This window comes from Spea bombifrons, chromosome 13, assembly GCF_027358695.1.
Source record: "Spea bombifrons isolate aSpeBom1 chromosome 13, aSpeBom1.2.pri, whole genome shotgun sequence".
In the NCBI taxonomy this organism is placed as follows: domain Eukaryota; kingdom Metazoa; phylum Chordata; class Amphibia; order Anura; family Pelobatidae; genus Spea; species Spea bombifrons.
In genome coordinates, this window is record NC_071099.1 from 23,104,565 (window position 1) to 23,120,270 (window position 15,706).

At 39.5% G+C, this 15,706-nt stretch overlaps 1 protein-coding gene across 1 annotated transcript in view; it reads right to left on the minus strand.

The window, feature by feature from the left end:
- ANKFN1 (ankyrin repeat and fibronectin type III domain containing 1) overlaps window positions 1-15,706 on the minus strand; it is a 63,838-nt gene that overhangs the window by 20,401 nt on the left and 27,731 nt on the right. Inside the window, exons 7-12 of the mRNA XM_053452715.1 lie at window positions 13,153-13,260; window positions 3,806-3,905; window positions 3,023-3,155; window positions 2,541-2,657; window positions 1,111-1,326; window positions 53-219 (exon numbers count right to left, since the gene is read on the minus strand). Coding sequence (XP_053308690.1) covers window positions 53-219; window positions 1,111-1,326; window positions 2,541-2,657; window positions 3,023-3,155; window positions 3,806-3,905; window positions 13,153-13,260 — 841 coding nt within the window. The remainder of the gene's footprint in view (window positions 1-52; window positions 220-1,110; window positions 1,327-2,540; window positions 2,658-3,022; window positions 3,156-3,805; window positions 3,906-13,152; window positions 13,261-15,706) is intronic.

A 15,706-nucleotide genomic window follows, 5' to 3' on the forward strand; every position in this document is an offset into this window, starting at 1 on the left:
CATTTTTTTGGAAAAGAGAAGGAATATGGTGATTACCTCAGAAGGCACTTACTTGGAAACATTGCTGTTGTCCCGTACTTTGACGTGGCAGAGCATATTGGGGAGTCGCTGAGACACCAAGACTTTGATCTGATCCACAGAGCTACACAGTTTTAAGTACCCAAGATATAGACCCGGAGATAGACGATGCTGGCTTCTCTTCTGATAAGACAATATGTCCTGAAACACACCAAAATATGGGTTACTTGTGAATGAGCTGCATTATTTAAGTGGGTCCAATTTCTATCCCTTTTAAAAAAAAAATATATATATATATGCCATAGAAAAATTAGATGCCAGATAAGAATCCTGATGTAAAGACTGAAACTCGGTCAGTTCTTGGTTTTGTCTTAGATTCAGGATACACCTGACCATCACACCTATATGAACTTGTTGGACATCCCATTCCAAAACCATGTTTGTTAGCATAAAATTGTCTAAAATGTATTTGTCTGCCGAACCATTAACATTACTCTTCACTAGAACTAAGGGGCCCAAGCGCTAGAAAAGCAGCCCCAGGCCCTGATCCTTGCACATGTTTATATCATACATGTTATGGATCATTTTAAGTGTTCATTCCTCCTGTCATTACAGAATAAAAAGGTAAGTAATAGTATTAAATAGTATTGAGAGCTCACACGAGGTCTGATCTATTTCCAAAGCTAAGCTCTACACAGAACATTAAAAGCTGAAACAGCTCAATCATCAGGAGCTTAGCCTAAGACTGAGGACAAAGCTAAGCCTTGCAGAAATGTATATATGTTATTATTAAAGGAACAATAAATTGACTTAATGTAAACTTCTGCAAATCTCAGAAAACAAGATATTTTGTAGCTTGTTACTTCATTCCAACAGTCCCGTCGGCACTAATCGGCAGCGAAGATTGAGCCGTTTCACCCGTCTTTGGTTATTGTTTATACATCTCAGACCGTGCGTTCAGGGAGTTTGTCTGTCCTTGTGCGCCAGTCTCGTTTAACGTCTGTGTACTTCGTCTCAGGTGTTACAAATGTATTAATATGTATTAATTGGCATCTGTATGTAGGACTTACTCGCAGAGAATAATTACCGTACCTGGATAGTTATAAGTAAGATGTCCAGGGCAGTTGGTTCTTCCGGCGTTGAAAGGGATTTCCTTTGGCTTTGAAGCTTTGAGATTTGCATCCATTTACCATTAAAAAAAGAATATAACGTCTCCACTTCTCGAATTGTGACTATTACAACGTTACCGTGTCTGTCCTTGATGGGCTCATAATAAACTCTACCTAAGTTATGGGTCCCAAGTAGATTCTGCAAAATCAAAACGTATCATCATGTAAAAATATAAAATATACATATATTATAAACATTTATAAAGGGCCATAAGTGATTGAACAGCGCACACTCTAAATTATCAGGCAGATGTAATTATCAGGCAGATGTAATTAAACCAGCACCGTTGGGACCCATAAGAATTTCAGAACTTGCAAAATCTGAGCGGGGTTCCTTCGCTGCTATTAAACTGCACTAATCGCTGCTATAAGGAACAATTCGTGTCACGGTGAAGGGGGCTGTAATCGCTATACCCTCTTTCATTTGTCACCGACGTTCTATTCCGAATTAGGAACCAAATTTTGGATCTAAATCAGGCAACTAAGCTGTTATTTTCTCAATTTCTCATTTACTTTTAATCCCATAAACAAATGCTGCTGCTTGGTATATTTGGCAGATAACGCACACGTCCCAGATCAAACTCTGTGAAAGTATTTTAGCTAATTATTCCTAATCTTTCAGCCACTATCAAGCGAACTTCCTTCTCGGGGCAAATGTAAATAAGCAGCCTACCAGCCATGAAAACAAAGTATGAATTGGCCACATTCAAAAAGTTCACTGATCCAAAGCACCGCTGGGGATCTCCAACTATCACAATCACTAATGCAATAATAAACTGTAGGCTTCGGGGAGTAAACATGTTTTGCTGACAAGTTAATTCAGATTGTCAGAAGGAAAAGTCCATATTTTAGGAGCATAAAAGAATGACCAGTGCCATGGTTTGAGTAATTGATGCACAAGCCCAGACACCTTGTAAGGCTGTTCTTCGTGGCGTATACCTTGCGTGTTGTCATCACTAGGAGTATGTCTAAAAGCACAGTCTCTGGCATCTTCCTTCATGACTTTATGGATCTTTTGTTCAGTATCCACTGACAGCTTGTTAAATAAGCAGATATTTTGCAGTGGACTACACTACCCCCCCTATGGAAATGCATTTTAATGTTTGCTGAACTGTTCGCAACCATTTCACTTTGTATCTGGTTTACAGCAGAGCAGAATTTATCATTTATAGATTTCATAGTATTGAATTTGTGCCTGAGCGTTTAAAAATAACCGTGTAATTAAAAACACAAATACTATTTTTCTGAGCTATTCGGCCAATCAGTGTCCAAAAAACAAAACAAAAAGCTGACCCTGTTCACATAACATAATATCTTCCCATCCTAAACTCGTTACCTCCGCTCTCATCTAACCTGAAGCTGGGCTGTGGCTGCTAACATCTTCTGCCTGGCCTGGAGGGCTGTGGATGAGGACATCGAGATTGACATGCTCTGCCGAAGCCATCTGATGTCATCCCACATACAGGACAACTGCGAAGACCAAAGCAAATGCAATGTTAGAAGTCATTCCCTGAGCCACCTGAGATAAGGCAGGGACATCGCATGGTGGAAGACTTGAAAATATAGGCTCAAACTTCCTTACTAATAAGCTGTGAGAGACACCATACTTTGGCATCCTTTAGTCAACATATATCAACATGATACAGGGCATTAGGGTAAATACGTGTAGATAAAAGTGATGCATTTACAAAGAGAAGGGTTAATGTATTCATGAATCTCTTATCGTGGTAGAGCTCTGGTAGCTGCAGAGACCGGTTTGTCTCTACCAATTTGTTGCATAATATTACATCAATGTATACTTATTGGGAAAAGAAACAGAATGTATTTGATGTTACCTTGGTAAACCAGAGGAAATCTTGCATAATAGAACTGGTGCAGGAATCGTCTATCTCTACAATGGGTATATGGTCTTCATTGGTAACCAGCATGTTGTCTTTGTAATGAAATATTACGGCAATGTACAGACCCCTACAAGTGTAAAACAGTCACTTACTGATCATGATCACTACACGAGACAAAGTTACACACTTTAACAGTCATTAATACAGTATATATAAGGTTTTTAATTGTTTTTGTATTGTTTGGGAGGGTACAGCTTTCCTTGGCATCTGTTGAGTTCTGAGGAATCCTGTCAAGTTCTAACTCACTTAAATCTCAAAACGTTACACACTCATCAGTTAGAATGGGATGGCAAATGAACAGAAATCGAAATACTCCATAAGGTAATGCCAGGACATCCAAGTGATAACACCTCAACAAATAGCATTGGAAGGAAAGGAAATATTTGTTAATGGAGCCCACATAAACCTAGTGTAACACAGACCTTCCAGAGAAGGGGAGGAGGACGGATCATATATATGAACACAATCACAGCATGGAACTATACAAACTAGTCCCAAGTAAAAAACATATAGGTGATCAGTGACTTTAACAAAAGTACACGAAGGGCCCCCAACCATTGGCGAGTAAATAAGGGCAGCTGCGACCCCTTACTGCAGTCCGCAGAAGCTCATGTCATTAATAAAGATTTGATTATATATAATTAAATAAAATAGACTTTCCCTTACAAACAATGTACATGTGAAAACATTTAATGCCCGTTCTCCGCCTTGACCAACCTTTTCAGCGTCTTGACAAATTTGTTGGATGAGTGGAAAAGATGTTTCAGGCTCCTGGACACGGACTGTTTGCGGCTGGGGTTTTGCAGTTTCATACTTTCTAAAATGAAAGATACAGGGGATTAATGTTAAGCGGCTGCTAAGTGTATTATACTTGTCTAATAAAACAGGTCAGTATAATAGTGAAGATGTGTAATCCGTCCAAGGGCTTTTTACAAGCACACAAGAACTCCTGGGGGGGGAGACAGTCCTATAGAAGCAATGACAAAGGGGATTAAAAAAGTGCTCTGTATAGCAGAGATCAGGTTCCTTATCGAAAGTATTTAAAGCGAATCACGCAGTGCAAGCTAGTAATCGAAGATACATGGCTTCATTTAATAATCGCTGACCTCTTAGTCCAAACCCCTGAAGAAGGTTAATACGGGGATTAAATCCAGACAGACACAATCATTAATGGAGTCTCCTCCATACTTTCCCCTTTTCTATACTTTGTTTCATTTTCTGTAAAGCCGGTACTAAACATAATCGGGGTATTCTATAGTTCCCAGTGAGTGATTCACAATCGGGTTTGTATAATCTCCTAGCAAAGCAGTGATCAGCCTTCTGGCATTCATTGAGGTAAACCTGCAGCATAGTAATGTGTGGAAGGGAAACGTGGGATACTGGAACAATCCAGATATGCTATTTTCTTTGTTAGTCCGTCAGATTAACTTGGCCATCTTTATAGACTACAAATACTCTCAAATCTTGTTGAAGCCGAAGGAATAAAGCAAACACCGGTTAATTTTAGCTATTTAAGCAAATAGGTTGTGATCCCATCATTTATACAGATCCACAGCCAATACAATGACACAGTGTCTTATGCCTTAAGTCAGTTTTATGCATACCATCACATGTACTGTGTCCATGAGCCAAGGCCATGGCCAATACACGCAGCCAATAATATGATTGGGGCCAATGAGATGACATCATGCTGACAGCAGGCCAACACTATGAAATGATTCAAATGGACCCCTAAGCCAATTTTATGACATCATGTAAGAACACTTATGCGCCAACATAATGCTGTCATTCCAGGGTTCTATGGGCAAAATTTTGATTTTTGACCTGGACATTTTGGGTTCTTCCAATATCTTCATCTCCTCCAATCATTGTGGTAGATGACAGACCCAAGTTATTTCACACTGGACTGTGGGGTATGAAATTTAAATAAACCCTGGGAGTGTGTCGCCCGTCACACGTCTGTTACCCTTTTCTGGACTGGACGGGATACCAACTGAATGGCAGCAAGTGTGAACTAAACGATCAGCCACTAGCAGCATCTCTCATTCCGGTCCAGCCAGTGCTTACTAGCAGCACCTGCATCCTTTATTTCACCCAAACTGCCTTTTAAAAGCTCTAACTTCACTGAATGTTGTTCATAAAAATGTCATTTGTTGTAAGAAAAAAATAGTTTTAGCTTGTTGGACCTCAAAAGGTAGCGGTCACCCCTTGAATGACCAATCCGCGCCATCTGGGTCCAGTACCTGAACCGGCCACATTGTCCTTAAATATTTAGTAGGTCCCACATCAAGAGCAAAATCCACACTGTAGATTGTCATAGAGCGTTATGATTCTTTCTGTATGACATCCCACCACACATAAAATTATAAACATGGGTCAAAAAGCCAACTGCTGTCAGCTGAGTTGGTAATAAACTCTGTCAGTTGGAGCCAACAGTGGTAGGTGAAATCAAATCTGTATACGGTACGGACGTGGGTTGGCAGAGATACATCGTTTCAGATTAGATACACTGTTTTGACATTACTGTTTCAGATGAAACTCTTCTGGGTTTATAATTGCCAGCCCTTCAGATGATTTCACCAATTATTATAAATGAATTCCTCATGTCTTTAAAGTCTGTGAAACACACTTTTGCAGCGCTTTGTAATGTTTAGAAATTGCCCAGCACGTGACGCCAGAGCTTTGATTAAACTCCTGGACCGAGCTTCAAATGTTACAGTAAGCAAAAACCACATTTTACATTTCCCAGGGCATGTGTAATTCACGACATGCAAGTCTGGGACACAGCATTACATCAATTAGCAACTGAAACAAACTGTGGAATAAAATAGCAACAACGCTTCCTTTCTAAACTTGGTGTGTAGTGCTGGTTATACATGTTATTCGGCCGTTCAGACAGCTGCTTGACAATACGCAGCCGGGGGTGTTCCTAGGGGGTGATAAGAGCTTACTGCAGGAGTTACCACCAAAAAGAAATGAGTTCCCTCTATTATAGAGTTAACGCACTGAATTAATTGAGCCTGCGAGGGTAAAGCCAAAATCAAAGGGGTCAGGACCTGAGACACCACGAAGCAAGTAAAGGATCCATGTTAGATCTTACAATGTATTTTAACTTGCATGTGCTTAACATTTAAAAAGATCCATATATCATATATATATATATATATACACACATATATATAGATATATATATAATAAATTATATGTATATACGTGTATATATAAGTGCCTGAATCAAAAAGAACTTTTATACACCTGCTACATCTCAAGAACTTTGGGTACCTGTTTTATGGTTTTATTAGTCAGTTTTAGGGAGAATTCAGAATTCCACCAGGTTTTTTCGCATAAAATGTAAATTCAGTTATTTGTTACATAAACATAAGGCCTGATATTAGCTTTACAGCTTTTCATGAATATATTTAAAATATCATTTTAATATATTTTTCCATTTCTAGAGTTGTTCATTTTTAGCCAACAAATGTAATGTTATATCATGCAACAGACTGATATCTTATACAGTAGTCTGTACTGATAAATGTTTAGGTTTTCTGGTCTTGTATAACCAATACAAAAACTTAACAATGGAATCTTTCACTTCCTAAAGTGTTCCTTTTTTTGCCTTGAAGGCAATGCACACACAAACAAATTGCAGCACACACAAAAATAAACAAGAAAACAGAAGACTTTAAAGAGTTAATAGGATAATCCAGGGACATAAAGGTCAGCCTGTAACTTGCAAAGCCTTTGACAACAGGCCCACTCTAGCCATGTATGAAAGGAGCTGTCAATGGCCTGTTAATGCATTCATTCCAATAAACCCTCTGAATGGAAGGGATTGGAAGGGGATAGAGGTCACATTGGAACAAGCATTTGTTTGGGGAGCTTCTATAAAAGGTGAAGCCACAGGGCAGCTCGTGTGCCACAGGAATGAGGCTGTTGAAACAAATTGCCAAATACCTGAATGATGCAGCATACCAGTAACTGGATCCAGAATTACAGGGTTTAACAGGCAGCTATTGTGTTTCTGGGGAGGAATGCAGTGTGTGCTACTGAGGTTCCAGGCTATAGAGCCTGAGATTCCTGCATCCACTGATTGATCACTTACCGACCCAGCTTTACCAGGGGGACGCATTTCCCCCAACAGTCTCAAGCTGATAGATCCTCTGTGTGACAGGTGACAGAAAACATGGGATGGCTCTTTAAGGATAATGTTTGATAGATGCTCATGGCCACTCAAAAAATGCATCACTCAAAACTGTACTAATCTCTAGAAATGTATGCACTCACATTGTTTGATTTGTACACATCTCTCTCGGCTTTTACTCAAGGATTATGTATGTGTCAGCAGCCAGGATGGAATGAGCGGGTGCATGCACTCCTCATGTGAAGACTGCTTAGAACATGGAACGATTGGACACTACATCGTATCATGTTTTGCTTCATTGATCCCTCAAAACAAGGATTTTTCTTTTGAGAAATCTAGATATGTTGCCAGGGGAGTATGCCGTCTTTTTCTTTTTTGAGCAAGATTGGACTTCTAGAGAACCGGCAGTGAGATGTCATTACTGTGTCAAAGCCGACATCCTCCCCTGGTCCTGCGTGTTGATGTAAAATCCCCCCACTTGCCCCTCCCTTCTATTCTCAGCAGTTTTGCTTATTTTGTTAGCGCTGAGAGGGTCAATGCAAGTTTGTGTTCTTAAGAACACTGGCGTGTGCTTCAGTAGTCCATAGTGAGATACGCCTGGCTTTTTACCGACACACTCCTACCAACGCTGAAGACTTCTACCCTCTCAGCTGCACATACCAATGGAGAATACACCGTATCCAAACCGCAAAACCTAAATTCACCCTCATCCCGAGTCCATCAAACTGTGTGCTCTTCCAGGCCAAGCTCAACTACACTGTCACGTGGACACAACAGGCCACTACGGCTCATGGGCATGTTTTACAAATGCATGATGAAGGTATAAATATATACGGGAAACAATCTGCCAAAATCATGATCTACTATCCTTTTGGCAAAAATGTTACGAGACTTTTTAGTTTACAACATGTCGGCCAACATTAGGACAATTAAATGTGTTGTCAACATAGGTAATCATGGTTATTTAACCACTCTGCTGGCCTGTAGCATTACAATGACAAACAAATGACTGCTTTCATAATCATTTTCATTTTCCAGAAGATTAATCCTATAAAACCAAGTCTTTGAAGCTATTCCCCGGATGAGTTAGTCGTATGTCGCTGCATGCTAACTGCACAAAGCCTGACAAGGTTTCATATTTTCCCTGTTCAATACAACCTTTTTTCTCATGACCATTGTTCATTTTCAAACAGTTTCCTTTGAAATGAAAATAAAACCTTTGTAAAAATATAAAGTAACATTTTGTATTTTAGCAGAATTAATGGCTTCTGGCAATTTACTCAGTTTGAGTACAAAATGAAAGGTTTTTTAACCAGTTTATAAACAATAGTAGTTTCATGGCATAATTTAGAAATCGCTGTCGATCCTGAACTGCGGTTGCGCCAGGCTTTTGTTAGGGGCATCTGCCCTTAATGGAAGCCAGGGTAACTTTCAGGTGCATTAACGAGGGTGGGCTACCACTGAAACGTCAATACAACTCTACATTAATCAAATGTTTACCTTTAACATAAAGCGGATCGATAGAAACATTTTGGTAAAAGTACAAAGTAAGCAGCAAATACCATAGAGGATTGGACCTCTGCGAGATGTCCGCACTCAATCCCAATACACTGGGCAGTGGCAACAACAGATATTTTAGCCATATTTAATAAGCAAACAAGAACAAGTTATCCAAACCTGCAACTGAATACATTGAATAAACATAAGGCTTTAGATAAGAAACTGAATACAATTTTACTACCTAGTCATCCCAACCATTCATTTATTGTGAACGCTGGAGTTCTATTTGAGAATATCGTAGCATCTTGGAGGCCAGGATTAAAAATAATTATATGGATTAAATGGTTTGATGTATGTTAAAGTTTTTAGGAAGCTTTTTAAAAGAGATGCACATGAACAGTTACATAATCGTTAACCTTGTCTGCATTCAGTGTTCTATGCCTGTAGGTGTTCTCTCGTGTTGCGTGCCTCTGTCTTTAATTATATCGGCTCGCGCCTTTCTCAGAGCATATTGCTCTAATAAGATTCTGTGTCCGGTGGAATTGCATTATATTCAAAGCGCTTAGTAATACATCTTGTAAATAATTGCTTGGTAATTGGACCTAAGCCTTTTCTCTTTAACTGAACCTAGTGTCAAAGCTAAGGTGGAGGGCAAAGACTATCTCTCTGAATGAACAATGCTTCCAGAGTCCAAGGTGACGATATGTCCGCTGCCAGAGCACTGGGAGGAAGGTCAAGGTCTCTTAAAAGGATTTGCATTGAAACGATGTGCATGGTGGAAACACTTAGAAGATACCAACTGGAGAAATTGTGGGCTCCGAATGAGATGTATAAACATTCTCTCGAGTATGTGTAACGGAAGATTTGCTACATAACCGAAGCATAGGAACACAACACTAATGAAACAAAGCTCCAACAGCATTGATTGTGGTTTCACACCCATAGTGTCAAAGCTGACTCCACCATCATTAACCATCTTTATATGAGATCATCCTGTTCAGACTTCTTTTAACTTAAGAAAATAACAGACTGACTGGAAAGCTTTCCCTTACTGAACCTAACCTTGGCGTGAAGTCTTCATCAACTTCAGGAGTGGCTGGAGCTGGAACCAATGCACCATTTTGCACAAGACTTCTAAAGCCACCTTCAACGTCAACTCACAACTGCAGATCTAAAGCCTTTAGGTCTTAAGAGGCCATAGCAATGTAAAATAGCATCCCCCCTAAAACAGGTCGACATACACTCTCCAACCTCCTGCAACTGACGAGGTAAGTCCTTGTGGCCAAGGAAGGATCCTAAGAAAGGGAAAAGTGACTAAGAGGGGGTTCTTAGTCACTTTTCCCTTTCCTAGGATCCTTCCTTGGCCACAAGGACTTACCTAGTAAACCCTTAACACGTACAAGCTGTAGTTATAAAGCAGAATTCTAAAGGCAAGTTTTTTAAATATAGAGCAATTGCCATGACAACCAATGGTACGTTTCTTCTGTTTCCTCTACATTGGCACCTTATACCAGAATTGCTGTTTAAAAATCTATTCTAGGATAGCCATGTATGTAAAAGTACACAGATCAGATACTTGGTCTTACAGGTGTGGCTCAAATATTACATTAATATTTAGGATTTTCACAGATGATTCCAGGGCATCTGCTTCTCCAAGCCTCCATTTTTTTGTTGTCTAGTGGTGTTTGGCTATGATTGCCTTGGCTCTGCAGAGCGTTCAGATTCAGGCATACTCTCTTTCCATCAAAGGATCCCCTAAACATTGAAAAATGTCTTTCAGCTCCATGAAAACTCACATGGAGCGTTTAGGATAAGACGGCGTTTATGCAAGAATTCTATCTCCACTAATTCCCGGCCCCTTGGCTGCAATTTAGTTGGAAATACAAATAAACTGCATTCCGTTTCAAAGGAAAGTATTTTGTGTGTTTAATTATTTTTTCCCACCTCGTCCTTACACAAATACATCGTAATTAGTTTCCAATGTGATTTATTTACAATTGGTGCAAAACCCGTAATATTTCAAATTCTTTGAACTTTCAAGAAAATGATTTCTCCCAACCACAAAATAAAACCATTTCCTTTCTGTGTCGTAACGCATGCATTTTATATTTGGCTGCTCCCTTAATGGCATGTTTAACTAGTACCACTTAAAACAGGCCCCCTAGATAACAAATTTGGAAATAGTTTAAAAGGCTGTTAAACCACATGTACACATATGTAAATAGACCTTAAATTGCTACCCAAACAGCATGTAAGTATCAGACAAATAATGAAAACAAAAATAGAGGGGGAAAAGTATTTTGACCTCAATATGCATTGACAAGCCAATCATTCACCAATGTGTCTAAAAAACAATTTTTTTTATAATAATTCTGGCTTTGTAACCATGCCAACCAAACTATATATAATATGTTAATAAAAATAGAAAGAGGTATATTTTAAATGAGGAATTTTCCCAATAAACGGACAAACTATTTTGAACTAGTTTTTGGTTAGGTGTGTATAAAATAGGTTTCCTTATTATAAAATAGGTCTCCTAAGTGTATAAAATAGCTTTGACATAAAGAGCAGTTTTGATGTATCTATAGCTCAGAGGACCCATTTTATTGTTATTTATTTGATTCAAACTGACTCTGTATTTCTCACAACTGTAACATGGCCTTTTCCACATCTCAATGTTTAGACATGTTATATATATATATACACACACAAACATATTAACATCGCTCACAACTTTCATTAGTGCCAATGCATCTGTAGGATACAATCAATACAACCGAACATCTTGGAAAAGGCAAGAAATTGGACAACTTTCTGTTGTTACTATTCAATATCTCATATGGATTTATAGGTCTGTGTGATAATGCCACGGAAAGGAAGTCATGCACGGGGAATAATGACATTATGGGGTACAGCTTATTCCGCCTCTTCCCCCGGTGCTAAGGTACACAGTTTAAGGTCTGGTAGAAACAGCTTTCCGTTTTTTTTAGTTGGTAAAGCTTTAATAAGGAACCTCTGAGATGTGAGACCAATTTAAAGCGACACCTAAAGCATTTTACTTTCACACAAACCGCTGTGTCAGCGAGGAAGAAAGGAAGAACTTTCACCGCTTCATTCTTTGTCTCACTCTGAGAGGCACATAAGGGATTAAGCATAAGATGGGGTTTCTACTGCAAAGTTTGAAACATGGCCTTATTGCCATAGCAACCAATGGAATGTTCCTTCTGATTGGACCGTGTTCTAATTTATCTCAAATAAGGTGCTCAGGAAACTATATGGATCAAAAGGAAAATTAATGAAACATAATATCAATCACAACATGTATTGCAGAACTTTCCCAGAAGTAAATTCTCTGTTTCGGGACAGTACATTAGCACTCAGAAGGGTTACATATCCACTTAAATTCCTCCAGAATCCCATAAAAATATTTACAAGTTTATGCAGAAAGAGACAAATGGCTTGAAATGAAAGTTACTTTACCGCGAAAACCAACCACAATTTTCCTGCTACCTTTTGAGGCTCGCTGACCGCATCTGGGTACCGTCCAAGTCCTCACACTACGCAGGCAACCTTTAGTGTCTAAGCCTCGCCTTTTATCCCTGCTCCTTGTATGATGCGCATGTAAAATACTTTCAAAAATAAGAGTGAGAAGGAGTGTCTGTCTGTACAAATATCCTTATTATCCACTGGAAAAAGCAAGAGAAAACTGACAAAAACCCCAAACACGTTAGTATCTTGTGTGCAATTAAGCCCAGAGTTCTGCAAGCTAAACCTGCAGCAAACCTGGATATGAGTAAAGCAGGTCAATGCGCTCATTATCTCAGGAATACTGTCCTCAGTGGAGTTTGAGAACCTCTGAACTAAAAAGGTTCTCTCTGGTCTCTGCTCAGGCTAAAGGTTAGAGGAAAAGCAGGGGCTGCATATTAATCAACATCCAAGTTCTACACGAGGAGCCGTCTCATAAAAAAAAGGCTGGAAATACAGAATGATTCCATCAGATGCGTATTTCATACTTCTTCTTTGTGACCCCGAGAACATTCACTTGCTCAGCTTGGTCTGTTTCCGATGACAGCTGATTTGGGGATTAGGTCAGATCAATTGCTTGTCTTACAGCAAAGGAATTCATACCCCCCTTCTTGATTCTGGAGCTTTTCCAGGTTCACAAAGCTTACAGACATTTTTACATTCAGACTTTTTAACCATTTAAGCCAGAAGCATCCAATGGACTCTAGCCAGGGTATTGTATTACTTTCCTAATTCTTGCACCATACACATAATTCATTATACGGGAGGAGACGAGGGTATGTGCGGCGCTTTAGCACATTTTTACAGGGGTCCTAAGCAGTGGTATATATCGTAAGCCATCAAAAAATGATTTACTTCCTGCTTCCCATTTTGTGAAGATCCAGAACTCTCTTACCTCGGCAGCTGTAATGCTGATGAACAGCCCGGACCTTCTGAAGCAGACGCTCCAGTGTGTCGACCTGCCCCTTGCGTCTGTAGTCTCGTCTATCATAATCTTTCCAGTCTGTTGGGCAAACACAGACAGAGCAGATATGTCTTTAACAGTGGAAGGAATCAAGCAGCGTTTCCAATACAAAGAAAGAAATTGTGATCCTCGCAACCACCCCATCCCATCGATTCTATATTTCCTTTCCGATGCTCTACTTGTAAGGTGAGGGTGTCTGCACCTTTTGGTACTATAGCTCGGTCCACAAGGTTACCTTTTGTTCATGAGTTTAGTACATAACAAATGATGCAGACTAATCACTTTGTAGACACCTGTCCTTCCCATCATACACCAGACACCTATAGCTTATTATTGCAGCACAGAATTCCTATGTACAAAGGCATCAAGCCATGTAGATCAGGCGTGTGAAGGATATACTAACATACTGTGTGTGTAACCGTGCATGGAAAGGTGCTAGAGAGAAGCAGACTTAGAAATATTTTAGTTACACATTTGCATTTTATGTATTTTTGGTTGTGGATTGTTATTGGATTGGAATTATTGATGGAAACTGGTGGCCTTTTACTCTTTTTATTTTCCAAATGAATAAGTCTGCTACTCGTTCAACATCAACAGATAGTTCTTCTAACTCTGCTTCACCTCAAATCCTCCTGACATTTACACTTGGGGAAAAAAAAAAAATAGTTGGCACGCGGGAACACGTAACCCGATTCTTTTCAAGTAATCAACGTCTGATTTAAATGCAGGCACATAATAGGTGGCGATATCACTCGTTATTGTGAGGTTCGTCTACAAGCCCAGAACTAAGTGTCAATCACTGTTGATGTGGTAACCGCGAGCTGTCTCATTTGTCAACAGAAGCTGACAGCAGGTAATAATGTGCCAAACGCTGGGGCCATGGAAATGCTCTGTAAATTTCACATTTTGCTTCTGGCCAACAAGATTACGAGACATCGTCATAACAGCGATCATGTGCCGCAATCAAGAGATAAGGATAAACGGGAGGAATGCCTGGTGACAGCCTCTTTACTAACAATGTACTCTTTGACTGGAACCATCCCCGTGGGGATTTCCAGTATACTTAACTGGTATTAATAAGTACTTAAGATCGTGTTCCATCAAAATACAGAATTTGCTCAGAAATAAACTGTTTCCTTTTAGAAGGAAGAGATTTGAAACATAAACCTTTTATGTTCCCAACGCCCGATTAATCTCTGGGAATACAATCACCCTTGTTGTCCTGGATTGGTAGATTTTGAAGCCACTTAATGCCTGGTCTTTTACTGGGTCCTTTATAAACCCAAAAAGGCGGACAAAAATCCATAAAATATTTACCTTCTACATAAAGTAAAATCCTAGAGGAGGGTTCTATCGCAATAAGCAGTGATACCCGACGATGATGTTGCACATTGTCATTATTTTCTAATTGTGGCTCTTATGAGTCAACGCCAAACATGTAAAACCCTTAAGTGTATGAAAGAATATTATCCAATTCCAATAAGAAAGAGGAAGAGAAACTAGCACCATGATAAAATATGAAGGAGTATAGCTAGAAACGGCTAAGGATATGTGTGGCGAGCACAGTTGCCAGTATTCACTACTAGATGGCAGCATCAAACTGCCCCGTGCCCACTAATATCTAGCAGATTATTATACATTAATCCCGTGCCTTATTGTTTTCCTCGTCAGTACCATGGACAGGGAATGCTACTTTAAGGCCTTGGAAATGCTGACCAGTTAATGTGGCTGCAGGATTGGAGCCGTTCACTGGAGCCAGATAGAGTAAGCATTCAGAACATGCATTAACATTGAATACCATGCCCATAAGTAACCCAAAGTTTATCTGCATTTATATAGGTCTAACTGGAGCTCTTAGGTCACACAAGGCAAGATCTGTTTCTCAACCCATGCTAGGTGCTTGTGTGTAAGTGGCCATTTGCAGGTGGATTGCCACACTACCTTGCACCGACAATTACATTTATATATATAAATACATCTCTCTCTCTATATATATATATATATATAAATATGCGCACACACACTCCAACACATAAATACACACCCCACCTTGTGACAGAATTGTTTCACAGGTAACTCAAGACAGCTCTGAAATCCCACAGAGAAAAACACCCAAAACCCCAGATGACATCACTTGTCAGCGAGTCGGGCGTACGTTTATTGGTGCCAAATCTTTATTGGTGCCAAATCTTGTTTGACTATCATGGGTTTCGTTAGGATTCTTAAAGTGGACACATTTCTGGTGCATGCCATCACCTTGAGAGCAATTATTGATGAACTGAACAGGGTAGCATGAATAAAAGTGTTGAGTTAGGCTTTATAAATATCTGAACATGTGCTCAGAGTTATCACTGACACTAAAGGCGATGATATTAAAGTTATTCTGCCAGTATGAAATAAATAAATATATATATCTAAATGCCCAAATAATCGTGGAGCTGTAACCGGTGCGTGGGATCTCTAAATTCGGTAAATTCCCCTCAGA